Source organism: Cutaneotrichosporon cavernicola, assembly GCF_030864355.1.
Source record: "Cutaneotrichosporon cavernicola HIS019 DNA, chromosome: 1".
Lineage (NCBI taxonomy): Eukaryota > Fungi > Basidiomycota > Tremellomycetes > Trichosporonales > Trichosporonaceae > Cutaneotrichosporon > Cutaneotrichosporon cavernicola.
The window spans coordinates 1302388-1328205 of record NC_083393.1 but is presented as its reverse complement, the minus strand read 5'-3'; the positions used below and the strand labels follow the sequence as shown (position 1 = coordinate 1328205).

At 59.4% G+C, this 25818-nt stretch overlaps 8 protein-coding genes across 8 annotated transcripts; 1 reads left to right on the top strand and 7 right to left on the bottom strand.

The window, feature by feature from the left end:
- Window positions 1-1175: 1175 nt before the first annotated feature.
- CcaverHIS019_0104910 (uncharacterized protein) lies at window positions 1176-2664 on the bottom strand (the record flags this gene model as incomplete). Its single annotated transcript, XM_060600911.1, has 4 exons — window positions 1176-1295; window positions 1327-1976; window positions 2016-2441; window positions 2496-2664. 4 exons carry the CDS (start codon window positions 2662-2664, stop codon window positions 1176-1178), a joined length of 1365 nt encoding a protein of 454 aa, XP_060453039.1.
- A 621-nt stretch (window positions 2665-3285) lies between these two features.
- On the bottom strand, window positions 3286-5399 carry CcaverHIS019_0104900 (uncharacterized protein; the record flags this gene model as incomplete). The annotated part of the gene is made up of 7 exons (XM_060600900.1): window positions 3286-3377; window positions 3410-3462; window positions 3496-3697; window positions 3730-3825; window positions 3862-5110; window positions 5149-5234; window positions 5333-5399. 7 exons carry the CDS (start codon window positions 5397-5399, stop codon window positions 3286-3288), a joined length of 1845 nt encoding a protein of 614 aa, XP_060453038.1.
- A 404-nt stretch (window positions 5400-5803) lies between these two features.
- Window positions 5804-7743, bottom strand: CcaverHIS019_0104890 (uncharacterized protein; the record flags this gene model as incomplete). Its single annotated transcript, XM_060600888.1, has 2 exons — window positions 5804-7552; window positions 7588-7743. 2 exons carry the CDS (start codon window positions 7741-7743, stop codon window positions 5804-5806), a joined length of 1905 nt encoding a protein of 634 aa, XP_060453037.1.
- Window positions 7744-8502: 759 nt separating this feature from the next.
- CcaverHIS019_0104880 (uncharacterized protein) lies at window positions 8503-10369 on the top strand (the record flags this gene model as incomplete). Its single annotated transcript, XM_060600877.1, has 2 exons — window positions 8503-8667; window positions 8714-10369. The coding sequence occupies 2 exons, from the start codon at window positions 8503-8505 to the stop codon at window positions 10367-10369; spliced, it is 1821 nt and encodes a 606-aa protein (XP_060453036.1).
- An 87-nt stretch (window positions 10370-10456) lies between these two features.
- On the bottom strand, window positions 10457-11728 carry CcaverHIS019_0104870 (uncharacterized protein; the record flags this gene model as incomplete). The annotated part of the gene is made up of 4 exons (XM_060600866.1): window positions 10457-10747; window positions 10792-11042; window positions 11080-11349; window positions 11569-11728. 4 exons carry the CDS (start codon window positions 11726-11728, stop codon window positions 10457-10459), a joined length of 972 nt encoding a protein of 323 aa, XP_060453035.1.
- A 585-nt stretch (window positions 11729-12313) lies between these two features.
- On the bottom strand, window positions 12314-12997 carry CcaverHIS019_0104860 (uncharacterized protein; the record flags this gene model as incomplete). Its single annotated transcript, XM_060600855.1, has 2 exons — window positions 12314-12414; window positions 12454-12997. 2 exons carry the CDS (start codon window positions 12995-12997, stop codon window positions 12314-12316), a joined length of 645 nt encoding a protein of 214 aa, XP_060453034.1.
- Window positions 12998-13715: 718 nt separating this feature from the next.
- Window positions 13716-23171, bottom strand: CcaverHIS019_0104850 (uncharacterized protein; the record flags this gene model as incomplete). Its single annotated transcript, XM_060600844.1, has 9 exons — window positions 13716-13843; window positions 13875-14018; window positions 14052-15558; window positions 15591-15910; window positions 16112-16284; window positions 16521-16602; window positions 17056-17245; window positions 17925-18427; window positions 18461-23171. 9 exons carry the CDS (start codon window positions 23169-23171, stop codon window positions 13716-13718), a joined length of 7758 nt encoding a protein of 2585 aa, XP_060453033.1.
- A 1707-nt stretch (window positions 23172-24878) lies between these two features.
- CcaverHIS019_0104840 (uncharacterized protein) lies at window positions 24879-25692 on the bottom strand (the record flags this gene model as incomplete). The annotated part of the gene is made up of 8 exons (XM_060600833.1): window positions 24879-24889; window positions 24974-24996; window positions 25051-25173; window positions 25210-25322; window positions 25380-25420; window positions 25470-25497; window positions 25538-25599; window positions 25680-25692. The coding sequence occupies 8 exons, from the start codon at window positions 25690-25692 to the stop codon at window positions 24879-24881; spliced, it is 414 nt and encodes a 137-aa protein (XP_060453032.1).
- Window positions 25693-25818: the final 126 nt, after the last annotated feature.

The following is a 25818-nucleotide window of genomic DNA, read 5'->3' as shown; positions in this document are numbered from 1 at the left end:
AGCGCTCAACGGAGTGTCATTGGCTCAGAGTCGCTGCTGCTCGACAAGCTCCACAACGACAACGGGGCCTGACGTGTAATCCGAACCAGTTCTTTGCCCAAACCAATATCCGCTCCACAGTCTCCGTCTCCGGCTATCCGCCTCAACTGACGCTAATGTCGTCCGGCAACATCCGCTGGCATACGTTGTATATGCAGTTTATCGATGAGCCTATGCAAGTCAACTCAGGGTCCATGCTCGTTCCGGCAGGACCCAGGACCCAGGACCCTCGGTCTCTCCGTGTTTCGAAACCATGTGGACAAGTCTGCAAGTGCCTCTGTTACACTATCTTGGCAGTTGATCTGCCTTGTCATCTGCATTGATGGAAACGGCGTTGAGCGACTATGGGCCCCGGGGCGTCCCCGCGCGGCTAGCTTGGCCCCACATCTATCGCCTTCCATGTGGGCACCGCACACGGAGGCGTCGGGGACATGGGGCCAGACGGAGCATTGTGGAGTACTGGCAAGCGCTGGCGATGGGGAACGGAACGGACGACCATGTCGAGCGCTCCGCCTCTTACAATAGCATGAGGTTTGTGCCGAGGCATGTGCCGAGGGACATCAAGATATGCTTGATGGCCCGAATAATGCCCCGTTTGGCGACATTCCAAACTGAGAAGACGACAATAGAAGCAGTCAGGTGTGGAAGCTCAATCTGGTGACCAGTGTCCAGGGCACATTCAGCACGCCGTGAGTGGCGACCCAGAGTTCCAAGGACGAACAGTGGCCTCACCCAGAGTTCCCATCCGAACATCGGGGCTGACGGCACAACCTGCAACAAGTTGGAGACTCACTGGCGCGCTCCTGACGGCATCCATCGTGGCAGCTAGTCCCCCTGATAGCCTTCAAGCTTGACAACATTGAGAGTCTGGGATCTGGGAACGCAAAGAAGAGGCTAAACGACGGAAAGTGGAGAGAATGTGCCGATCTCTGTTGACCTTAAGTGTGATCCGAGGATCTGAGGAACAGATGTGATTTGGATACTGTCGGGAATGAGACGGGTACATACAGGCCATTTGTATCTTAAAAAAATTCCCTCGAAGTCGCAACCTCAATCTGGATTACAGTAGCGCTTCGGCGGTATACCACATGCATGCCTGACCTGATCTATACAGATAAAGAGGTAGATTATGGGCGCTAAGCGTGGTCTGGCAGGTCGTCGGCATGATAGGCGCCCCACATGAGCCGGGCATGGAGGTCATCTTCGCCGTCGTCAGCAGTTGTCACGCCGTCTGGCATAGCCGTCGCGTAGTGTTTCTAGAGTCAGCGCATCCAACACGCGACATACCAAGCCGAGGGTGAGTTTGAGCATTGGCGGCGTGGGAGTGTAATCTTCCAGTGCGACGGGCGCGCACCCGTTACTGAGAGTGCCATTGGCCAACACCTTGTTCTCCCGCTCGATCATCTTGATGATGTTATTGACAGCCACCACACCCTGGTAGAACGATACATGGCCCGCCTGGATCGCCGACGTGTCGGCAGAGTCACCGATTGCGAACATGTGGTCCAGGTCGGCATCCGAGCCCTCCTCGATCGTCTTGTCATCCACTGAAAGGCCGGCCATCTCGTGAGCGACGTCGAAACGTCGTACTTGCATGGTGGAGCGTACAGCAATCCGTCCATTTGTCGGGTTGACTGTGTGGGTATCCATCGCCGCCATGAGTGCCGAGTGTGGCTTGGTTCCTGTACACGGCAGCACGAGGTCGGCGATGAACGTCTCGCCCTTGTCAGTCGTCACGACCTTTTCGACGCCCTCGGCATTGCTGGCCGGCCAATGAACGACACGTTGGCCAAGCACAACCCGCACGCCAAGCGCCTCGAGCCCGTTGATGGCTGCATCGTGCATCTCTTGCGGGTATCGCGGCAGAACACGTTTGCGTGAATGTAACATTGTCACCTCCTTGTCGGGCCAGATGTCCTTGATGTCACTGGAGAATTCTGATGTCAGCCACCTCTCGACATGTGACGCACGAATACCAAGAGCTCCTCCGCCGACGACCAGAACGCGTTGCGCACGCTCAATCACTCCATGCTGCCTCTGCATCCAGCTCATGGCGCCCTTCTTCGTTCCAGATGCCTCGTTATCGCTCCAAACATCACACGGTGCCGGCAAGCTCGCACCCAATGCGTGGATGCAGTAATCAAAGGCAAGTGTTTCGTCCTCCGTCTCACCGGGCCGGCGGAAGAAGACTTTGTTCGGTGTGAGGCGTGTAATCTCGCCATGGATAAACTCGTGAGGCCCGTTTGTAACCCCTCGCTTCTGCGTGACCTGGAAAAACGCTGGCGATCCAGCTTCGGGTTCGACTTCAGGCGCGGGTGGGAGCTTGAACAGGTTGGTGTATGGTGGGAAAGCCTTTGGCGCGAGCTTGGGAAGGGCAGTGACGCGCGGGAAGACGTAGACGTCTGAGGTTAGCACTTTGGTAGGGCGGTGGTTCGATGCCAGCGTCTCGCACTCACGGTTCATGTGCGAGTTGCGGTCGATGGCGACGGCTCGCCACCCCTGTGGGAGCTGGGATGCGAGGAGTTTGGCCGCATGCCCGCCGCCGTAGCTCACGCCGAGGACGACGACGGTGCGGGGTGGAGCGGACGCGGCAATCCCCATTTCTGGTACTGGGACTGGCGACATTGTGTGGTTGATGATGATTCTTATACTACTTGTGAGAGAGATGGTTTAGAGGGTCGCGTGCGAGGCTGGGATGATGGTAGTCGAGTAGAGCAAAGAGGTAAAAGGAGGTTGTTTTGAGTGGTTTGTGTAGCCCGTGACCTGCGTCGTTCCGAGTCGGCGATTCAGGGTCGATTATCAGATAAAAACTAGCCAGATCGCAAACGTGGCCGAGTGACTTCGGGCCCGAGGCTACATGCTGATTCTCGGTCTCACCCGACTGCTTTCTCGTCATGGACACTGTTTGGGCGCTGCAACACCGATCAATGCCGACGCGTCTCCGCCACTCACAACTACAGATTACTGGTCGGGTCCGCTGCTCCGGATGGCGAGCCTCTCAGGTCGAAACGTGGACCAGTTCAAGCTCGGCGGATGATGAACCCCGCCCTAACTCCAGCCCACCGCAGAAGTACCGCAGGGCCGAATCCTCGCACTAATCGCTCATTGTGCCTTTTGCCTTACCAAGCAGTGCTGTTCATCGGCCTCTCCAACGGCCACAACCCACCTGTCCTTGTCAGATACTGCACACTGGCCAATCGAACGCTTAGATGTGCATGTAACTTCCGATATCTATGTCCCCGGTCTCTAGAGCTTGCCGCGCGATTTGTGCGCGGCGTACGCCTCCTGCACAATCTTCTTGATGTCGGCCTTGACCAGCTTGCCGTTGATGTTGCGTGCTATTGTCAGCCAACCCTCCCATGCAACTCACGCAGAACGACCTCTGAGACGTGAACGAAAACGGGGCGTGCATCGCGACGCAATCTTCAGTCAGCGCTAATCATTGACGGCATCCACCTGCTCTCGACTGCAGCCATGATGCTTTGCGGTGTCGCCTGTTTGCCCTGCACGAGGCTGACGGAGACGGCAACCAGCTCGCCGAGGTAGTCGTCGGGAACCGGGACGGACGCGCACTCGGCAATCCGGTCGTCGAGGTAGATGGCGTTCTCGACCTCCTCTGACGAGATGTTCTCTCCACCACGGATGATCATGTCCTTGACTGGGGTTAGCGTGGCCTACATGTCCACCCACTCCGGTCGGCAATGAACAGCGCCCCATCTTCGTCGAGGTAGCCGCCGTCACCGGTGCTGAGCCACCCGTCGGCGTCGAGCGACTCGGCAGTCGCCTCTGGATGTTAGCCGTCTTTTCAAGTGCAAGACTCACTGGGGTTGCCGTAGTATTCCTTCATGATGTTGGGGCCACGAGCCTGGATCTGGCCGGGCTGGTTGGGACCCACTGGACGGCCGTCCGCGTCGACGATACGAATGTCGCAAATCGGAACTGGTGGGCCACAGCTCTTTGGTTTGGCGTAGTAGTCGTTGCCAACGTGCTGGCAATGCAGGACCGTCGTCTCGGTCATGCCCCATCCGTGGCTTGCGGCTGCGGTCGGGAACGTGTCACGGATGTCGTGAGCGAGTCGGCTAGGAGGCGGTGCACCACCGTAAGCAATTGCCTTCATGGGGTAACCGTCGGGGAGGCCCTTGCTCTGCATGATAGCAACGGCGATGGAGGGCACGCCACCGATGAGGTTGACCTTTTGATCGAGGACGAGCTTGACAGCGTCCTTGACACTCCACTTGCGCATGAGGACGACCTTTGCGCCGTCATTGATAGCCTTGCCAAACCACCCGACGCAACCTGTGCCGTGGAAGAAGGGAATGGCAAGCAGGGCGACAGTGGGGATCTCTGCCGGGCCAGTGATCATCTTGATCACCGCGTCGACTGGAGCGCCGGCGCGGATGGCCATGCGCATGGGCGGGAACATTGCCGAGACAAAGTTGTGCATGTTGGCACGCTGCGTCGCCAGCACTGCCTTGGGGTAACCGGTGGTTCCCGAGGTGAAGAAGATTGTGGCATTGCTGTCTGGGCCGAGTTGCTCGAGGCCGGCCCCGCGACCAGCCACAATGTCCGCAACGATATTAGGGTCGCTCAGATTCTCAAAGTTGACAACCTCAAGGTCACGAGGCCCGTTGAGGTGGTCGAGGGGTTGCCAGGAAACGACGGGCCCACAGTTGAGCTCCTTGAGCTGGGAGCGGTATGGTGCGAGCGCGATGGCGCTGACGGCGTCGGTGAGGATGACCTTTGGGTGTGTGATCTTGAGACAGTGAATCATCGAGTCCATCACAAGTGAGCTGTTGACCATGGTGGGAACGGCGCCAATAAGCTGGCACGCGAGCCAAGTGATTGCCCACGGAACGCAGTTGAAGCCAACGATCCCGACGTGATCCTCATGCCCGACACCACGCGAGCGCAGCCACGCGCCGACCTCGAGCGCCTGGCGGTACACTTCACCGTGTGTCACCTCGAACCTCTGGTCGATGGGTGCGGGGTCTGGGCGAGGCGCGTTGAACAGCACATTGTTCGCGTTCTTGGGCATCTTTTCCATAATCATCGCCCTGTAAGACGGGTATTGCTAATGTCAGCGCTGAGCGCTGCCACGCCGGAACTCACGTTCTTCCATGACCGCTGCTTGGTTCCGTTGATCTCAATCTCCTCAATCTCGAACAGTGTCCCGGGCTTGCAGATGAGCTTGTCGCCTGGGGTCAGTCCAGGGAAAATGTACCACCGGCACGAGTGTGGGGCGTGCGGGGTCGTAGGCTACTGTAATGACACTGTAGTCAAAGAGTAAACTCACACTCCTGCCATGGCAGCATGCCAACGCTGTCCTTCTGGCTCATGTTGGCGGTGGCGGTGGTGTTCATTGACAATGATTGCGATGGCCTGTGGGGCCTCGCCCACCGCTTTGTTTAAGTAACTGGAGATGACAAGTATCCGGTTGATTCTCAACGCAATGACCGGCATAACCGGCGTTGACCGCTTTGCTACAACGTTGTCTATCAGGCCCAGACTCGGGGTTCTCCGTCGTGCACCAACCAGCCTACCAGCCTCGCTTCGGCATTCGAATCCCGTACTCCGGTTTCAATGTACCATCCGGTGTTGATACTGTAACCGGTCCACTCAACTAAGCAATAATGCAAAGCACATTAGCATCAACCCGTGCCTTGCCTTGCTGAGGTTGAGTGGGGTGTGAGTGTGATCAGCTTGCCAGCCCGAAAGCACAATGACTGCTCGCGCCTCCAATCCTCTCCCGCAATAATACATGCATCTAGAACACGAAATCTTCCACGCGCCACTTGCCGAATGCCTCGTCGGCCATCTTGTCCTGCTTGTACTGCCTGCGGCGGTTGTCGGAACCTGCCTCCTCCTTCTTAACAGCGTGTGCGCGTAGCGTGGCGTCAACGGGAGCCCGGAGGCGGCGGTAGTCGGCCTGCGCAGCCATCGCAGGGGCAATAGCCTCGGAGAGACGCGCGAGCTCGTCCTCCTTCTCGAGGAGGTTGGGGAGGTGGGCGTCGAGGAGCGCGGACGCGTGCGCGACCACCGCGTTCAAAGGAGGCAGTGATGACTTTGGCTGCTTGGCCTCGAGCCAGGCGCCGAGGCCGTCGTCGCGCGTCGCGTGTGCCTCAGCCCAAGCGGTGAGCTGCACGAGCATGCGTCCGGCACCGTCGGCCGTGACCTGGCGCTTCAGCTCGGCGCGGTAAGCTGGGTCAGGCGCGGGACCGGAGACAACGTCCTCAAGTACCTTGTCGTCGGCCACGAGGAGGGCGACGACTGCGCGGGAGGGCAGGGCAGGGTTGTTACGCAGGAGGCGAGAGACGGCGCGACGGTCGACAGCAAGGAGCGCGGCTGCCACACCGCCCTCACGCATGCCCTCGTGTAACTGCCTCCTGTCGATGAGAGTGTGAATGATCTTGCCCGCGTACGGCTTGTTGGCGAGAACCATGTCGACGAGACGACGCGCCACGCTCTCGGGGATCACGAAGCGGCGCCCTGGCGCGCGCTTCTCCTCGTCCTCGAGCCATGTGGAGAACGTGCTCTCTGCCCGGACGGCGTCGCCGGCCTTGAGTGCTGTAGAGACAGCGTCAAGCAGCTTGTCCGCACCGCCTGACGCCTGCGGTGCCAGGCGGAACACGTCCGCAGTCGCAGACGCACTCCCAAGCAACTGGGCGAGGCCAAGGCGCGGCGGCAGGGCGACGTCCATGGTGTGGATAATGCTGCGCCCGTTCACACCGGCGTGCGTCTGCACGGCGCCCAGAACAAGCGGAGACGTGGAGAGCACAGCGAGGTTGGTCACCTGCGACCCTCCGGTAGAGAGGTGGCTCGTTGCGAGTGCGGCAGGGAGGTCGGCGGACGCCGACACGATGGTGACTCCCGCACCGCCGTGGGATGTCGTGAGAGCGGCGAGAGGCCGCTCGTACGGGAGTGAGAGGACACCGAGAGGAGTGGTTGGGTTGGCGAGGGCGACGCCAGGGGCCTCCTCAGCGCTCTCCAGAATCTCGGAGAGCTTGCGCGCGTGCAGGCGGTTATTTGAGTCGATGGCCGTGACGATCTCGCCAGCACTGGCGGCAAGGTACCCACTCGCCGAGGAAGCCTCAGAGAGCAGGGAAGCGGATCCCGCCTCAACGTCGAGTGCGTACACGATGGCCTTGCCGCGGTCATCGACGACGACAAGACGCGACCCCACCAGAGCGCTCGAGAGGACCTTGCCATCTTTCGAGCCAGCCGACTTCAACGAGGTGAGCTGCAGCTCGACATCGAGGAGCGACAGCGCACCAGTGCTGCCCACCACGAGGAGTGGCCACTCATTCCCGTGGATCCCGATCGCATCGGCTGCAACGCTCCGCTTGTCCTCCTCGCCGACCCACACCCAGATCGCGTCCCCATCTTTCTGCGAAGTCACGCCAACCGCCGTCACACGTTTCTCCTCGTCGTCCTCAGGGACAAAGCTGAGCGGTGCACTCGTAAAGCCCGTGGATGGGGGCACGGTGTAGGTCGCCGTTGGCCGCAACGTCTTGATCTACTGTCAGCTTGACTCTGGGGCAGCAAACTCACGTCGTACGTCCACACTCCGTCAGCTTTGACAGCAGCAACCGCTAACCTCCCCCGGCTCCCGTGCACTGGCGCGAGCTGGATATGGGGGAGGCGCGAGGACGACGCCTGCGCGTTCGGGAAGGTCGCGAGCTGTGTTGGTGCTGATATTGAGGCCATGGTGTCGGGTGGTGAGTATCGATGAGGATGTTGTGGGCCAAAGTGATCAGAAAGTTGAACTTCTGCGTTAAGCGGAACCAAATCGGTGGAGGCACGTGGCATCTCTGTGGGTCTGGTCATTCTGAGGAATTCTCATACGTGAATACGGGCGACGTGCTGGTTCGGATTAGGTTTCGAGGAGGCCAAGCCATCCATCCAACCCCAGTTGTCTACCAAGTGCTTCCTCACATATGCTCACATATGGCTCAGAATACCCGATTATACAAAAATATGACGTTTGTGACAGCGCGGATGCCAGACAAGTTGTATGAAGTGAAGAAAAATAAAGCTCCAAGAGCAAAAGGTAAATTTCTGACTGGAGACGCAACTCCATAGGAGCTGGCCAGCCGACATTGTGTATGACGCTTGTGTGGATTGAACACACGACCGAACGAATTGGACTTCAAGAGCTTCACTCGCTCGCTCTCCCACTGAGCTAAAGCGTCTTTCACGGAGGAGTTGTTCTCGAGTATCGCCAACTTGCCAGCCACCATTCAACACGCAGAGCGCGACGTTATCTGCATCAACAGCAGCTTCGCAAAAGCATGTGGAGTCATTCAAATGGGCGGTCCATCTCTGCTGGATTAAACTTAGGCAGCGTGACTGACCTAACTGGACAAGAACTTATCTGGTCCGCATCTAGATCGATGACGTCGAGTGACGGTGGCAACAACGCGTCTTCACTGCCACTACGGGCATCTCAGCTTTGCGCCATCCACCATGTCCAAGCCCATGCCTGATACCACCGGCCCCGACGAGGCACCAAGGGGCCCTTCGCTGCTCGACCTCCCACCCGAGGTCCTGTTGCAGGGCGTCCTTCCCGTGTTGCGGCTCAAGGACCTGCTCAACATTTCGCTCGTCAACAAGGAACTGCACTCGCTGGCGGTATGTCCATATCTCCAAGCTATAGCCCGTGATGAGCTGATTCCAGAACGACCCGACGCTATGGCGCTCCAAAATGCAAGCCGACTTCTCGTACTCGGCCGCCAACCTCGGCCTCGCCGCCCCGCACTCGGAGGAAGGACGAAACGCCCGCGACGCAAGCTGGTTCAAGCGCGTCTACCTTGGCCTGACCCGGCCGCACGTGTATCTGTGGGGTGAGGCGACTCAGTCGCGCCTCACGGCGCTCCCCGATAATGGGATGAACCGGTATCGGTGGAACGTGCCGCGGCCGTACGATGTCGCGCGCGCATTCACGCTTCCCAATGCCGCGATACCTGGGGAACGCGAGCCGATCGGTCTCGTCGAGTTGCAGGCTGGCGGGTGGAGCTTTGCAGCCCGCGACGCAGCTGGTCATGTGTGGGTATGGGGCCAGCTGGAGGGGATGGGCTTTGCGCGTGGGGGGTGGGAAAACCGTCGTCACGAAGTTGACAAGCCTGCGCGGATCCCGCTCCCGAACTCTTGTACTTCGATTGCTCTTGGGCGCAGCCACCTGCTCGTCCTCGACTCTGATAACCTCGTTTGGGAGATGCGCGCGTGGGGCCGTGCGTTCCGGCACACGGCGCGCTCTATCACTGCGCCAACCGCCACTGGAGCGGGCGCACCCGGCCGAGCACCGCACATTGCCCAGATCGCAGCAGGATGGGAGATGAGCGCTCTCCTCACTGCTGCTGGAGAGATCCACGTATGGTTCCCATTCCGCAATGACTACGCGCCCGCGACGACACCTGAGGAGCAGATGGATGGGCCTGTTTGCATCGACGGTGTCAACTCGGCGCGCGAGTTCAAGTGGGGTACGGTAGGCGGGGAGGTCATGCAGGCCGCCGATCCCATCCCGCTCCGGCCAGAGGTCAGTTCCACGCTTTCGGAGGAGCATGATGCGCTCTGGCCGAGGCAGTACGGCGAGAAGGCACGGGCCGAAGCGCAGCGCGTGATCAAGATTGCGTGCGGGCGTGACTTTATCGTCGCGCTCCGTCACAACGGTGAAGTGTGGGCAGCACGTACATCTGACGGCACCATCGGAGCTTGGGAATACATGCAGCACTTCTCGCTGCCGTCCATCACACACATTTCGGCGCAATTCACGACGTTTGCTGCGTACTCGACTCCGACAGGTGGCGCAGTCGGCAAGGTTCTGCTGCAGCGACTCGAGACGGTCACGCCAGCATGTGGCCGCGAGCTGCAGCCCATGGATGTGCCAGGTCTCGCGGACCTACCTGTCGTCCAAGTGACGGCAGGGGACTGGCACTGGGCTGCGCTCACATCCAAGGGCGAGATGTACACTTGGGGCCAGAACGGGCAAGGACAACTCGGTGACGGTAGCGAGAACGCACGCGAAGAGCCGACGCGTGTCCAGTTCCCGCCCGGTGAGGACGGCCGCGAAGCTTTCGTCTTCTCAATCGCCGCCGCAGGCATGCAGACCGGCGCGCTTGTTCTCGGGTACAAGCCTAAGAAGATGCCGCAGCCGCGACCAGCGCGACCGCCCGAGGGCCTCGAAATGCCGCGCATCAACTTCCCCGGGCGCGGCATATTCGGTTTACCCTTTCGGATCGGCTATGCTGGTCGCGGCGCTATGCGTGGTGGCAGCTTCTCGGGACGTGGGCATGGGGGTGTACCTCCTGGCCCTGGTGGTGATTCTGGCGCGTAGGGTGCAAGTTATACAACAGTAGCATGAGATCGTGTAGGCCAGCCCGACAACGAATTACCAATTAGATATACACAAATTCACGTACATTTATCGCTCTGCGAAGACCCAGATGTCAATGGACGGCATAGATCCCGTGACGATGCCCTTGGCATCGTTCCAGTACCAGCTCGTTGATCGGTCGAGGACGTCGTAGGTCGTTACGCACTCGTAACCAGCCAACGCCATTCGTTGGAGCACAGCACACATGAGCTGGGACATGGCGTGTTGGTATTTGCCGCCAGTCGGCCATGCAGTGTCGCCATCTCCTACCGGTTTCATATTGACCGCAAATGCACCATGCTCGCGCGAGTACAGAGCTCCAGCCCCACCTGGCCATGTCTGGGTAGTCAGCAATGCATCCGGTTGGTTTTGGGAATACTCACCTCGCAAGCCTGCACAAACTCCTCGCACACGCGGGGATCAATGGCATCGAGGAGCGTAACCATGTGGGTGCCAAAGATGATACTGAAGAAGTGGCGCTGTCGTCGCTCGGCCGGCCTGAAGAAGAATGTGTCCCGTGCACCGTGCTTTGCTGGTATACCAGCTGCGAGGGCGAGACTCCATCCCTCTTTTGAGAGCGAGAAGAGGATGAACTCGATGAGGCGGAACGATGCGAGTGGTGCGTCACCGGCCCCTGGCTGTTAGCGCTCCAAAAGTATCAGGATACTCACATGGAGCCTTTGTGAGTTTCCACTCATACACGCCTGGCGCGGGGTTTCGTTTTGCGTCGACGCCAGTCCATCCTTTCGAAAGGACATTTCGCATCAGTTCTTGACACGAGTCGGGGAAGCCTGCGATACGGATTTTGTCTTTGCCGATGAGCATGAGGCACGCAAATGCAACGGGTGGGGTCGGCGCCACCGCCTTGCGAGCTGGTACAAGAAGCGGGCTGTGGTAGCTTGGCGGCGCGTTGCTGCTCGGCACTGGTGACACTGGTGACACTGGTGATGACGGTAGGCCGTTGGGCATAGGTGGATGTGAGCCGTTGGCGGGAAGGTAATGACGACAGAGAGATTGTGCTCGTGCTCGTAGCGACCCAGCCCGGGGCGCCGGTGTTGCCTGGCCGCTCGTGCCCTTTGTATGTACGGTGCTACTACTCGACAAGCTGGTTACGGTGCCGCGCCTGCCCAAGCTCATGGGAAGGAAGTGGGTCGGCTCACTGACGCCGCTGAGCGTCGAGGTAGTGGGCGACAAATCGAGGTTGGAGATGCTGTCGCTCATGAGATTGTGGGCACTGGCGGCACAGAAGGACGTTTTGCGGCGGTGAGGAGGGGGTTGGTCCGTACCCGAGGGACGCCGAGTGTCCGCGACGGTCGTCATTCTTGGTGGTCGGGGTTAAGGTCACGGCGATGGTGAGGATGTGGGAGGGATGTGGAGAAAGAGACTGCGGCAAAGTCACGAGGCTTGTTCCATGTTCCTGATGCTGGGAGGTTGTCCGAGATCAATCTGGAGTTGCATGACTGTTCAACTCCACCCCCACCCCACTTGCTCTGGCTCTGGGTCAAAGTGCCTCGTCAAGTTTGAGCCACGTTTGAGCCAAATCATTTCACCCGTTCCCGGGTATGAAGTGAGCTTGCCGCAGTCCACGGAGGGTCTGGCAAAGAGTAACGAGGTGGGCAGCCGCGCAGGATGTGGCGTTGACTGTCTAAAAGGCCATGTTGGACTTTCGGGATCATATCGACTGATCGCCGCTGCAGATCGCGGGGTAATACCGTAATTAAGAGGTCAGGGAAAGCAAAGCCGAGACAAGACTCGGTAATCTCGTTTTGATCCATACAAGACCAACCCTCCTCAAGCCGTCTCTCACCGCAGCTCACAATGAGCTTTCATCAGCAGTCAACAGTCCCAGTCGAGGCATTCATGCATATGGTTGTTCTGCGCTTTGTTGCTTGTTTTTACTCGGTGTTACTTGTTCGAGTTGTGGCCATGAATCGCCTTCTCCGCCTCAGCCATAAGGTCGGCAATAATAGAGTCTGCGCCAGGCAGGCCCGCGAGTGGTTCGGTAGCTTCTGTCAGCTTTAAACCCAATGCAACAATCTCCTCACCCTTCCGGATTTTCTCGAGCGCAGCGGCCTTTGCGTCCGTCGCGGCATCCTTGACGTCCTCTGCCGCGTCCTTGACATGCGACGTAGCCGACGCAACAGTACTCTTAGCTGCATCGACCACATCGCTCGCCGCATCCTGTGCCTTGTGGGCGACATCGCCCGCCGCATCCTGGGCTTTGTGGACGACATCGCCCGCCGCATCCTGAGCCTTGTGGAGGGCCTCGCTAGCCGACGCCTTGGCGGCATCAACGGCCTCCGACACCTTGTCCTTGTGGGCGACATCGTCGTTGGATTCCGAGACGGCCAGCTCGTCAATCTCCTTCACGTGGGCGTGGGGCGGGTCTGGGGCGGTCGGGCTGACCCGCATATCAATGACGGTCTTGATGCTCACGACGGCCGCCGTACCCGCCGCAACGACCAGTAGGAGGTTTGTGCTGTGCGACGCCTCAGCCTTGGACGACGAGGACGAGGACGAGTTGAAGCGCGCGCGCACCACTTGGCGCGGAACGCGGGCGTAGGATAGAGGACGGAGGGCACGGAACATTGTCTGTCACAGAGTAGAGTGGGAGGAAGAGATTGTCCAGATGCTTCTTTGATACGTGAGAGTTGGGGGGCTGCGTGGGTGATGGGCAGTGGTTGGCCCATGGCCCACCATTAGGAACGAACAATGACAATGACGACACTCGAGTGGGCCGTGTGGGGTCCCAGAGTCGTATCTGGCCAATCCAAGGCCAAGCCAGAGATACAATACAAGGGTCATGCTTTACCTCCAAGTTGCCGGGTTCACTTGGAGACTTTGATATGATCCGTCACTGAGCAAAGCTAAATGCGCAAGAGTAGGCGTTGATATGATGTGATAACCTTTGATCAACTCGGCAATCGGGCCATCAAAAAGACGCCGCACAGCCGTATCGTCTGTGCCAGATTCGTCTTCCGAGGTATTCCAAGTCGCTCCAAGTCGCTCCAAGTCACTCCAAGATGGGGTTGCGAGCTGACGGGGCCACCGTGTGTCACGTGCTAGAAAGCGCCTCACACCAGCTCACACCCACACCAGCTGCCCAGATCTACCAAGTGCCAACATCGACTGTCGTGTCCAATCTGACGCAGAGCTCATTCCAACCACACGACACCTCTCAAGGCACCCAACTACTCACAACTCCTCCACTCCCACTCCCACTCCCCCTCCCACTCCCACTCCCACTCCCACTCTGCTGCCTCGATGCCATGCATCCCCATGCACTACAACTTGCCACTCTCCACCCTCATTGGCTCGACGACCCATCAAAGCCTGGTGATGGGCCGGTGCCAGGAGGCACCTGAGCTGGCAATGGCTGCTGGAAGTGCGGTTGGGGTGGCGTCGGGTGTCCCTGGAACGACATCTGCTGTTGCACTGGAATCAGCTCACTCTCGCGTTCACTTACTCTGCGGGGCCTGAGGGCCGCCCGGCATCTGCTGGCCATAGTACATTGGCCCTGGGCCCGGCCGCCCTGGACCGTGTTGGAAGTACATCTGTGGTGGGAGGAAGTGAGCGTTGGGGGGCACGCCGTTGGCGTAGTACATCGGCACTGCTGTCAGCTCAGGCCGTCCATGTAGCTCACTGTTCGGTCCCTGTCCTGGCCCGTGGCCTCCCGCCATCTGCTGCGGCATGAAGCCTGGTCCGGGGTACATCATTCCCGGCATGCCCTGCATCTGAGGAGGCATGCCGGGTCGGTAGCCGTAGAACTGCATGATGTTGGGAGGCATGCCCATGGGTGGTGGGGCGTGCTGCACGTGCGGCGATTGCTGGTCCTCGCCGTCGTAGCCAATGTTCGGCGACGCCATCATACCCTGGTGCGGCGCCGGCTGGTTGTAGGCGACGCTCGCGCGGCGGCCCGTGTAGTTCCACGACGGCGGCACGTTCGACGCCGTTGGGACCTGCCCGTGCTTGAAGGGGTTGAAGTCGTCACGCATGTTAACGGCTATCCGCTTGGGCGGCCCAGCCGGGAAGAACGGGTTCGCGGCCGCCTGCTTCGAGGTGGAGGGAGCAACAGGAAGCTTGGCCGGCTGTAACGCGGGGCTCGTGACAGCCGACGCGTCACCACCGACGCCCGTGCTACCAGCAGGCTTGAAGACGGCGGCATTGGCGTTGGGCTTGAACACAAACGTCGATGCTTTGGGGTTCAGCTTGCCGCCACCAGAGGTAATGGACGAGTGGGACGGAGTCGGCGACGTGACAAGGGTAATGTTCTGCGTCGCAGTCTCGGGAACAGGCACAGCAGGTGGGACCTTGCGGCGGAACGGGGGGATCTCGGGAATCTTCATAGCAATTTTCTTGGGCTGGGCGTGGATGGCGCGCGGAGCCTCTGGCGAGGGCGACATGGCCTTGCTCGGGGAGCCGAGGGGCGACTTTGCGGCCTCATGCTTCTTGTGAACCTCGAGCCGCTCGCGCTCGACCTTGGCCTCGATCGCCTTCTGCTTGTCCTCATCCTTGGTGAGGATGGATAGGATATCCTTGGGCATCGGCAGCGGGACCTTGAAGTTGGCCTGCCACTTCTTGAAGTCGGCCAACTGATTCGCACGCTCGTTCTTGGCCATCGTCTGCTTGTGCTGCACCGCAAGCACCTTCTCCGAATCCACCCACAGGCGTGCCGATTCCACCACACCGCCAACGGCGGGCATGGGGACCGGCATACCCTTCGAGTCCAAGCCATTGGCTTGCTCACGCGGAAGCGAGCTGGTGCTTCGCGTCATGGTGGTGGCGACAGGGCCAGGGCCCAGTGAAGCTATGGCGGGGTCGACGGCTGGATCGGCAGACGAGCGGTGGGGACCAAGTGGCGGAGGAGTGACCGACTGCGTAGGAGGCGCAACTGGGATGGGAAGAGGAATGGGCTGCTTAATTTTGACAGGCTCCTCCTTCTTGACATCCGCCTTCTTGGCTTCCTTGACAGGCTCCTCCTTGGTATCCTTGCGCGCAGGAAGAGCAGTGGTAACCCCCTTGCGCGCACCCGGGGGAACATAGGCGTTGGGATTGCGCACCACGCCAGAGTACTTCTCCTCCTCGTCCTTGTTGTCCTGCAGCTGCTGTCCGCGCTCCTCGGCAATGTGCGGGTTGGTCGATGGTTTCTTCTGTCAGACAGTCCAAGTAAGCCTAAACTCACGGCCGACATCTCGGCGGCGATTCTATCCGCGTCGCGCTCGCGCTTCTTGTAATCGGGACGAGAGCGGTCGAGCTTTGTAGTGTAGATCTCCTCGTGATAGTCGGTCGTCACTCCAAACAGGCGCTCGTTGTCCTTGAACTGGTCCCAAGGAATCGAGCTGGGCTTCTCGCCAAACGTTAGGACGTCGCGGTCGGCTTCACGCGTCACACTGCGGCCGTTGGACGCCGCGCCGTTCGGGCTGTGGTCGTCGGGTGTCCATGGCTTGAGCTCGCGGTCGGAGCCGCGTGACGACGCCGCAATGTCCATGTCGGTCTGGAAGCCTGGGCGTTAGTTTTGGCGAACAAGCTAGCAAGCCAGCTGGTGAGTGCATTGTGACAACCGCAAGTGTACTGGATGGACAAGCTGCAAGCCATAGCAGTGCAATACCGTGCGAAAAGAAATGGCTACGACCTTCGCACATGGCAGGCAGAAGCCCCGCCCGGCCACACAGATCGCTTGCGCCCCGTCGACATCCTACTCACCATTGCCCTTGTCGTCCTTGCGCATCGGGGCCGCACCGCTGTTGCTCATGCGCCGAGCACCAGCAACGCCCGAACCAGGAACGTAGGGCGTGCCGCCGCCCGGGGCACCGCCACGTCCGTAGCCAGAACCAGAGCCGGCGCCAGCGCCGCCGCCTCGCCAGGAGGGTCCGCGACTGCGGTTAGCAAGAGTGCGGGGAACAGGTGTGTCACTGTCGCAGCAGTGAGAGGTGTGACGCGTGCTGTGTTGCACACTAACTGCCAGTGGTGCAACTGAAACACACGCGCCAGACCGAGACGTTAGGGGAAGGCAGCGCGCCTGCGCGATGTGGGAGGTGGCTCAAGGAGGGAGGTTGGATGATGATGGTGTGGGAACCGCATTGAATGGCGCACTCCCAGGCCGTCGACTCACCGGTACGTGTCATTGCCCACGGCGCCGCCGCCCCTTCCGCCGCGGCCGCGTCCGCGGGACGAGGACGAGGTCATGTTGCGGGCTGGTGTTAATGTAACGTGTAATATATAGTTTAGACTGGAAATTGGGGTGGCGGATGACGCGTAGGGTGAAGTGATATGGGGAGATGATAAGGAGGAAGGGTGAGGCGTGAGTGTGGGTGTGGGTAAGGAAAGTGAGGAAGAATACTGGGGAAGGTGAATGGGAGGGAAGCACGATGGGAGCGGAGGGTGATGGGGAACAATGAGACAATGCGCGACAAGGCCGGTCGTCGTGTCTGGCTGGGCACGGAATTGGCAGCCTCGGACGCGCGCTCTGCCAAGGTTGGCGACGTCGCGCCAGATCGCGTAGAGCCTGGAGGTTTGGAAAGTGTGAGGTGAATTGTTGGCGGATACCGCGAGGCGCGAGGCGCGAAGCTCGAGGCGGTGCGTCGATCGCAGATGAGCCGTGGATGGAAGGGAAGAGATGGGATGGGTTGAATGTGTTGAATACTAACAAGAGGTTACGGAGAGAGATGTCGTGTCGTGTGATGACAGACCGGGTTGGTGTACAATATGTACTAGTTGCCGGGTGTTGAGAACGAGATGAGTTGTCTTTGGATGTCTTGAGGTTGTAATGGCCAGTTCGATCGTAGGAGACGATGGTGCGGGGGTTCGGGCGTTGGCGGTTGCAGGGCTGTTGGGCTGCTGGACGGTTGGGTGGTTTGGTGGTTGGTTACTGGTAGGGCGGCCAAAGTGATTACAGGACCCTTTGGGTTAGTTGGGTAGGTGGGTAGGTGGGGGGGTGAGGGGGGTGTACTGTATACTGTATAGTAGCTGTTGAGCCAAGGTGAAACTAGGATTTTGTATACACTACTACAACCCAGGCCTACAAGGCCACAACGTCAAGCCAGGGTGGACAGGGCACAGCGCTCGGGTCCCTGGCGCCTCTTCAATCCATCTGGCACGCCCACGGTGGCCACGGAACCAAATCCGCATACCGCACACGCGATCACGGGGATATGGAGATAGTGACTAGTGGACAAGTGGCGTACGGCTACTGCACCAATGCATACAGACAATAATACGGTCTAGTCGTGACGATGAAGCAGATTGAGAGTGAGAGTGGAGTGTGAGTGTGCAGTGAGCACGTGGAATAATATCAAATGGGCAGGTGGATATCCTTGGGGCCAACGCGCGAGTGCGGGCCAAATCGAGGCCAAGGCAGGTACAGTGGATGTAGCCGGACGCCAGAGGATCAAGGCCAGAGGCCAGCAGAACGACGTGCGGGTTGCAGGTTGAAAAAGAGATGCGAGGCTGGCCTCTAAGTCCGCCCGCGTCGAGCGAGGTATAGACACTCGTCTTCGAGGCCCACGACTCGACGCACCTCCACGTCACCCTGCTCGAGAATCCGCACGCCCTCGCACTGCACAAAGTCTGGCGGTTCCTCGACGCCGAGGTACACGACCTTGACATGGGCGCGGACGAGCTCGAGAGCACAGCTCGGTCCCCCGCTCGTGCGCACGCTGCACGGTTCCATGGTCGCGTAGCACGAAGCTTGCGTGAGAATATCATCGGCCGAGGGAAGAACCCCTTCGCCCGTTGCGTTCTCGAGCTCGGCCATGCGCTCGCGGAAGTTGGCGAGCGCGTTGGCCTCGGCGTGCGTGTTGCCAGGGATCTGGCGCGAGTAGCCGTCCGCTAAGATCAGGCCCGCGCTCTCGCCTGTGATGGGGTGCGCGAAGGATGGGAAGTGTTCCGTCAGCTGCTGGTACAGCGGCGACGAAGAGACGGGGAGGAAGAGGGTCGAACCAACGCAGAACGCCGTCGGCGAGACGGGGCACTTGAGCGTAAGCTCCAGCGCATGATCCATGATCGCAAGGTTGAGGGGGTCTGACGTCAGCGCAGTCTCACTGTTAAACTCACCCTCTGGCGACTGGGGTGGCGAGGGTGACGGCGCCGGCGGCGTGACGTTGGGCGTGCCCGTCACGTTGATGGTCACAGTCTCGTCCGTGTTCTTGCGCTCGAACACCTTGATAGATGTGCTGAACTCGGCGTCGCCGGCGCGCGGCACAAGCGCAACGAGCACCTTGGCCTTCTTATTAGCGCCCAAGGTGATGTGAACGGTGGGCGTGGACGCCAGCTCGCCCTGAGCAGGAGTGACGGCGCCGGACCCCGTGTCCGCGACCTCGTCGACATCGGGCGCGGCCGTATCCTCAGCATTGGCGGTGGTCATGCCCAGCTCGCCCAGGCGCTTTTCATACTTGGCAATCTTGTCCGGCTTGTTCTTCCGGCGAGCGATCTTGAGCTTCTGCAACAGGCCCTCGACCTCCTCCTCCTCGCCCTTGGATAGAGCGACACCCGCGTCTTTCTCGTCGCGCTGCAGCGAGATTTCAGCGAAGGCCGTCTCGGTAGCCGGCGCAGAGACCTCGACAACAAAGGTGCGCTCCGTCTTGGACGTGTTGGTGATGACGAAACCGGCGGACGCGGGCCACGAACCAGCCTGACTTGGCGAAAAGTCTAGCTTGGTGGCATCGAGAGAGAAAGTAGGCATCTTTCGGACAGTCGCCTTAACAGACACGTTCTGGTTGTTGTAGTTGTCGAGGACGTTTTCAACCGCAATCGTCTCGTTGTAGTTGCCCACCAATGAAGGGGTGAACGAGAATGACGCCACTTCCTTCCGCCCAAATGCCGGCACAATTCCGTACCTGCCGAGTCCCAGTTTCAGGTTACCAGACGCAATGGATCCTGACGTCCGCAACCGATACACACCGACGCAGTCGCTGCGGTTGTGGATGACGATCATGCGAGACTTGGTCTCGCCGCGCTCGCACGTCCCAAAGTTGATGCTGGACTGCTGCACTTCAAGAACAGACCGCACACATGACGAGCGGATCACGAGGTCGCGCACTGGGAGTTCGGACATGTCGGCCTGCGCGCCCAAGACGCCGTTGAGGAGGACGTGGTCGTACTCCAGCAGTTTGATGAAGATGCGTTGCTCGGAGCGCTTGGCACGGGTGGTCACGTGTGGGCGTGTCGAGCCATTGGGAGTCATGACAACAACCAGCTGGCGCGACAGTCCTGGTGGAACGGTGATCACCCGAGCAGGTACAAACTTGCCCGCCGTGACAGCGTTGCGGAGCTCTTTACGCAAATCGAGCCAGCGACGGACGTACAATTCCTCCTCCTCTGGGTTGAGATGGGTAATGGCTGTCGATGAGCGCTTGGCATCCATGTGCTCGATGGCAGTTAGAAGCTCGTCGGGCGTGAGCTTGGTGGCGTCGGACTGCCAGACAGGGTCAGACTTGAGCTCGAGTCGCTTGCCAGTGAGGGCAGGGGACTTGCAGGCGATGGGCTGCTTGACTAAAGGTGTCCTGGACTGTGAAGACGACGGGCTACCGGGTGTCCCACCGTTGGCCCTGGAAGTCTGCCTGGTTGGGGTCGACGGTTCGCGGCGCGTGGACGGGTCACGCCGAACGGTGCCAGCAGACGACTTCGGCTTCCGTAACCGACCTTCACGGTTCTCTTTGCTGACAAGGCCGCTTGACTTGGCCGACGCAGCGAAGTCGAGCTTGAGCGCCTTGGGATACTGGCCCGAGAGCTTGGACTTGTCCTCGAACGCGACAGTCTCGAGCGCTTGGATGCGCTTCGAGCTGGCCTGAATCCGGTTCGTCGAGATAGGAGGCCCGGCAGCGAGGTCTAAATGCTCAAGGTCATCGAGAAGGCTGCGGTCCTTGAAAACGACAGCGTCACCGTACAGTTGCACGGGCTTGCCGCGGTTGCCTTTCTTAAGTGCCGCGAAGAGGACCGTGCCGACATCGCGCTTATCCTCGTCCTTGGGCGTCTTCTTGACAGACTTGTGCCGCGTGGTGGCCTTGGTCTTCTCCTTGTTCTCCCCGGTATTCTGGTCCTGTAGTGAATCGACGAAGCGCTCCTTCAAGTTGCCGTTCGATGGGCGCTCCTCGGTTGGGAGGGCGTACTTGGCAACAACAGTTGGGCAATGCGGCACCTTGGGCGCGTCCGTGTCCTTGATGAACAGCTCGAGATCTTCGGAATGCGACGCCGAAAGGTCCAGCGTGAGAGGCTTGAGAGTCAAGTTCTGGAACTGGACCGTTCGGACCGAAGGCGAGTTGATGATGACAGACCCAAAGTCGAGGAAATTGCTTCCGCCAGGCGTGAGGATGCGGTACAGGTGAGAGTGCAGTGTGACGTTGTACACATCGACGTTTTTCGAGTGCACCTCGATGAGCTGGTTGTTCGCGCGGTTAAGGTGGTTGCGCACGAACACCTGCTTCTCGTAGTTGTCGTTGATGCGGCGCGGGAAGAAGTCGATGCGCTCCTGCACAGTCTCGTAGGGGGGGATGATGATGACGTTGCGGTTCGTATTCAGCACCTTGGAGATGGCAGCAATCTCGACGCGCGCGGATAGCGCACTGAGGTTCTGGATCGAAATGGTCGTCGACTTGGAGGCGCCGACAGTTACCTCTCCAAAGTCGATCACGTGGCCAGTCGGGATGCTGATTATTGACGTGCACGACTCGGCCGTGCAGTGGACGACCTTGCGCGAGCGCGGGATCGGTCGAGAGCGCTGTGCGGACGGGATGGAGTCGAGAAACACCTTGAACGCTGACGGCCGGAGCGCGCCTGCAATTTCTGGAGGATTGTGCCGGTCGCGTGCAGGGCGGTACATTGCAAACACGCGGTACTCGGTCCCCGGGCGCATCGTGAGCTCCTCAATCTGATTGGGAATATCGCGGTCACCGAGGTTGTCAGATGGGCGGAGATCGGCAGCTGCAGCAAGCGAGTCGTCGTCGTCCGAGTCCACATCCTCACGCAACGGTGGGTGGCTCGAGGCGATGGACGTGACACGCGATAATGGTCTACTTGATGGAACCGGGCTGTCGCGGTCGCCGGTCGGTCCATTCATCTGGAACAACTCCTCGCTTTCGAGGTACCGTGATGAAGACGGCTCGCGTGGACGACCGTCGCGCGTATCCCTCGTCGATGTGCGGGACAGCGTTTCCATGCGCCTGTCGCGCGCCGGACGCGCAGGCACGTCCTCGTCAATGTCCTCGCCCGCGACGCTCGCGAGTCGGAACACGACCTCATGCCCCTCAGTCGCGGAAAAGTGAACGTCGATTGGCCTGTCACCGATATTCTTGCACGAGATGAGCTTCTTGGCCCACGTGCCGTCGGGGATCTCGCCAAAGTCCAGCGCGGACCCGGACAATATACGGAGCGCATCGTCAGAAGCCTCAGTGTGACATGACCCGACCGCCTGGCACACGACCGCGTTGCCACTCTGGTGGTTGTTGGATAGGCGGAAATCGAACTCAAAGTTGGCAATGGGCGCCTCAGCGCGAAGCGTGAGCCGAAGATGCCGTGAAGAGAGGGATGGTAGCGGCACAGGCTCGCTTGAATTGTCAACGCCAAACACGTTTTCAGAATCAAGGTCGCGAAGCAGGAACCACACAGAGTCCTTGAACGGCGCATTGGTAACCGAGATTGTCCACACGAGGTCGATCTCTGAACGATTCACGAGAAGCAAGTCGCGGTAGTAGTCTTGGCCAACGACGTTGTCCGTGCCAAAGTCGATGGCCAGCTGACCGTTCGTTATTTGGGGCCCGGAAGCGAGGCCGGTAGCGGGGTCGATGACACCCAAAGAGAAGAATGAGCGGCACACGGTTGCAAAGAATGGCACGGTGATGTTCTGATGAGCGGGGGCGTTCATGATGTCACCGTCGGCCGTGGTCGCGTGCACGACGATCGATCCGTGGACCGAAAACGAGCGGTGAACAGCCTCCTGCTTACGCTGAGCGCTGCTGCTTCCAACGGAGAGAATGGACGACGACAGCATCGACGTCGATACAGATGTGACGTCGGACCTTGCCAGGCTCGAGCCAGACGCAGCGGGTGGTAGCTTGCCGCCCGTCGGAGAGGCCAAGTCAGAGCTCGTCGCGAGAGGCGCAACGCGAGGGGTGAAACCTCCCTCAGAGGAAGGTGTGGACATGCCTGTGGGCGTCGAGGGCTGCGACATGGTCGGCTGGAAGGCGAGAAAGACAGTGCGCATCTCGCCGACATTGAGGCTGAGAGTCGTGGCCTGCGCTGCACTCTCGGCCGACGAGGACGCCGACGACGTGTCAGAGTCTGCCTCCTCGTCGGCGACCCAGAACACGACCTGGTTATCAAGGTCAGACCCCACCTCGACATCCACGACGCCCTGGGAGACGTTGCGAACGCCAAACGAGCGTACCTTGCGCTGGCCGCCAGCCGCGTCGAGGTACGTCGACTGGAGGTGGATCCAGCCGCTGGAGATGTCTGTGACCTGGACGAGCGTGTCCTGAGCGAGTGCCAAGCGCGACGCCAAGGGCAGGGGTGGACGCGCGAGCGAGGAGCTGTTGTGCGATACATTGGAGCCTGGCGAAGGCACTGGTGGCGGCAACATGCTGCCGATGGCGATGGGTTCGGGCTGCGGAGCCGGCTTGCCGTCTGCCGCTATACCAGACTGGGACTGGGACTGGGACTGGGACTGTGGACACGTGCGCGACGTCACGGACCTGTATCCCTCGGCGATCCCGATGATGCCCATGACGCCGGCTTCGACGGCGTGTTCGAGGGACTGGACGAGATGGGACATCGTGCGAGCCGAGGGGGAAAGTCGGCAGTTGGAAGGGGGAGCGGTGGAAGTGTGTGGGAGAGGAGGGAAGGATGAGCTTCGGAGGTAGTGGTCGGGGAGAAGGCTTGCCGCTGTGGGTGTCGGCGTAGGCTTCAACTAGGTCGACGCGATAAGGGGGTTTGTCGATATGCTGAAGGTTGGGTCGGGCTGGCGTTGCGCTTGCGGCGCGTCTTGCTCAGCGGTGACGATTCATTGTGGGCTGTGAAAGGAAAGCTGTCACGCGAGCACGGCGCGGCGTGTGATGGAGCGGCCGAGGTAGCGAACAGTCGTGTGGTGTGTGTGGGTTGAAAAGCGGGGAAGCCTGAGCGTGGTCTGTGCGTAGGCGATGCGATCTGGTCAACGATGAGGAGATCGAGATATCGCCAGTAACCTTTGCCCTATCAAGAACCAAGAGTGAAGGTCAAGGCGTAGATGTCAACAGGTCGTCACCAACGCCGGGTGCTAGGTGGGGGGGCTGGTTTGACCAACCGACGATGGACAGGGGAGACGTGTCGTGTGCGAGCGGGTGTGAAGAGGGAGGGACGAGCCAAGCCAAGCCAAGAGGGTCGTGTGCCGAGACGGCAGGTAGCTGACGATGTGGGTTGTGGATGATGTGCAACCCCAAAGTCGATGGATGTGGATGGGGTTGGGAGTTAGGATATGGGAAGATGGGAAGGTGAAGAGTGTATGAGTGTACGAGCGTACGAGTGTACGACGTTGTGTGATACAATGGCAGTGGCCGAGGTCCGAGGAGGTTTATGTGATACGGGTTGTTGGGTTTGTTGGGTTGTGTTGGGGGTTTGACAGAGTAGGAACAAGGAACAAGGATTAAGGATTACCACTACTACAGTTAGCTACAGTAGGAGACTGTTGATGACAACTGTTAAATCTTGTGCCTTAACCTGGTTTGGCTGGATGGCTGAGTAACATCTTCTCCCTCCTATCCAAGTCACCTCTTCCATCTTCTTTGGATTGTCGGACTTTGTTCCGCTCACATCGCTAACATCTTACACCCTGTGGGCCTTTCCGCACCTCTGCTCTTCTCACCTCATTTTATGAGCTAGTGCCCCAATGACCAGGTGGCCAATGGCTCAAGGCTCAGTACCAGCTGCCGGCGGCCGGGACTACTTCAGGTACAAGGATACAAGTTTGGCTGACCATCACCATTGTAAATCTCACAATTCAACGCCTTGTTTGACCGCCCTGTGTTCCCCAGGCCCCAAACCATACAGATATGCTAGCTCCCAGACAACTGGCTCGATTGACAGCCAGTAAGCCAGTAGCCAGCAGTCAGTTGCAGATCGCAGAGCGATATGAACAAATGCAGATGTATATATACCAACCAGCAGACGACATCGCATCATCTCCGAAGTGGCCGAGGTTTGACTCCTTCCCCTCACCCACGCCCACCCCTCACCGCCACGCACACACGCCCACCTTTCTTTTCCTTATCCCCAAAGGCTCCACACTCCCACTCATACATCCACTCGCAGGCTTCAGGATCGCAGGCAGCAGGCACTCTATATGGCTGTTCAATGCATTACAGGGGCATGTACCTATATATACTCCCGTCTTACAGACATCATCTACTGTAACCGATGACACGTCCGCCAACATCGCATGCGCGTTGCGTGCCCATCGTCGTGCTGTCGCGCACAGTGCCACCACATCGTGCCGCCGGTATCGCATCTAGTCGCTCTCTGTACGTCAGTTGCCGCTCCTAACCGTCTGCGCCCTTCACCCCAGCCATCGTAACGACCAAGTGATGTGATTGCGTTACGTACCGGAAATGAGGGCGAGGATCATGCTGCAAGTCAGCATCTGTATATGTGCTTCTGCCTCGGCGCAGGTTTCCGCTTACCGGTAGAGGTAGTAGAAGAAGGAGATGAGGTAGAAACCGAGCTTGATAAAGCTCTCCTTCTTGTGGCCCGAAAGTGTACGGAAGATCTCTGTCGCGTCGTACATGTGATTCTTCCCCATAATCCTGTTGGGTCAGTAGCGTGACGACAAGGGGGCGCACTTGTTGACGTTGAAAGCGACGAGGGGCGCATTGAGGAGGAACGCAATCCACTGCCCCGAGAGGAGGAAGAGGAGGGTCAGGAAAGCGTGGGCGATCATCTCGGGGAGGACAAACTGCGGTCAGACGCTGCCTAGCTTGCCAGTTATTCTGGTCCCGGTAACGCGACGCACTTGGTTGAGCTTGTTGCAGAGGTCGATGGGGTTGATGTAGTCTATTGGTCAGTCGTCGGTCATCGCCTGAGTCAGCTGGCTTTGACGCACCGCACTCGAGATCAGAGAACATGATGATCTAGGGGTCAGCTCTGCGGCATAGTAGCTAGCGAACGCACAAAGAAGACCATGGTGAACAGGAGCACAGCGGCCATAATGACCGAGAAGAGGAACAGCCATCCTGGGGTGAGCATGTTGACGTCGAGACGCTGGCGACGAGCTTGACTCGCGCGCGCGGGGCTTGTGAGTGGACTGTCGCACCTTCGCCACCCATTTTGATTGCTTGTTGTTGGGGATGCGGATATTAGAGAGTTAGGGGTTGAGTTGTTGTTGGTCGGATGCAACGTTATGGATGGGATGGGATGGGATGGGATGGGATGAGATGTGGGTGAGGAGGGGG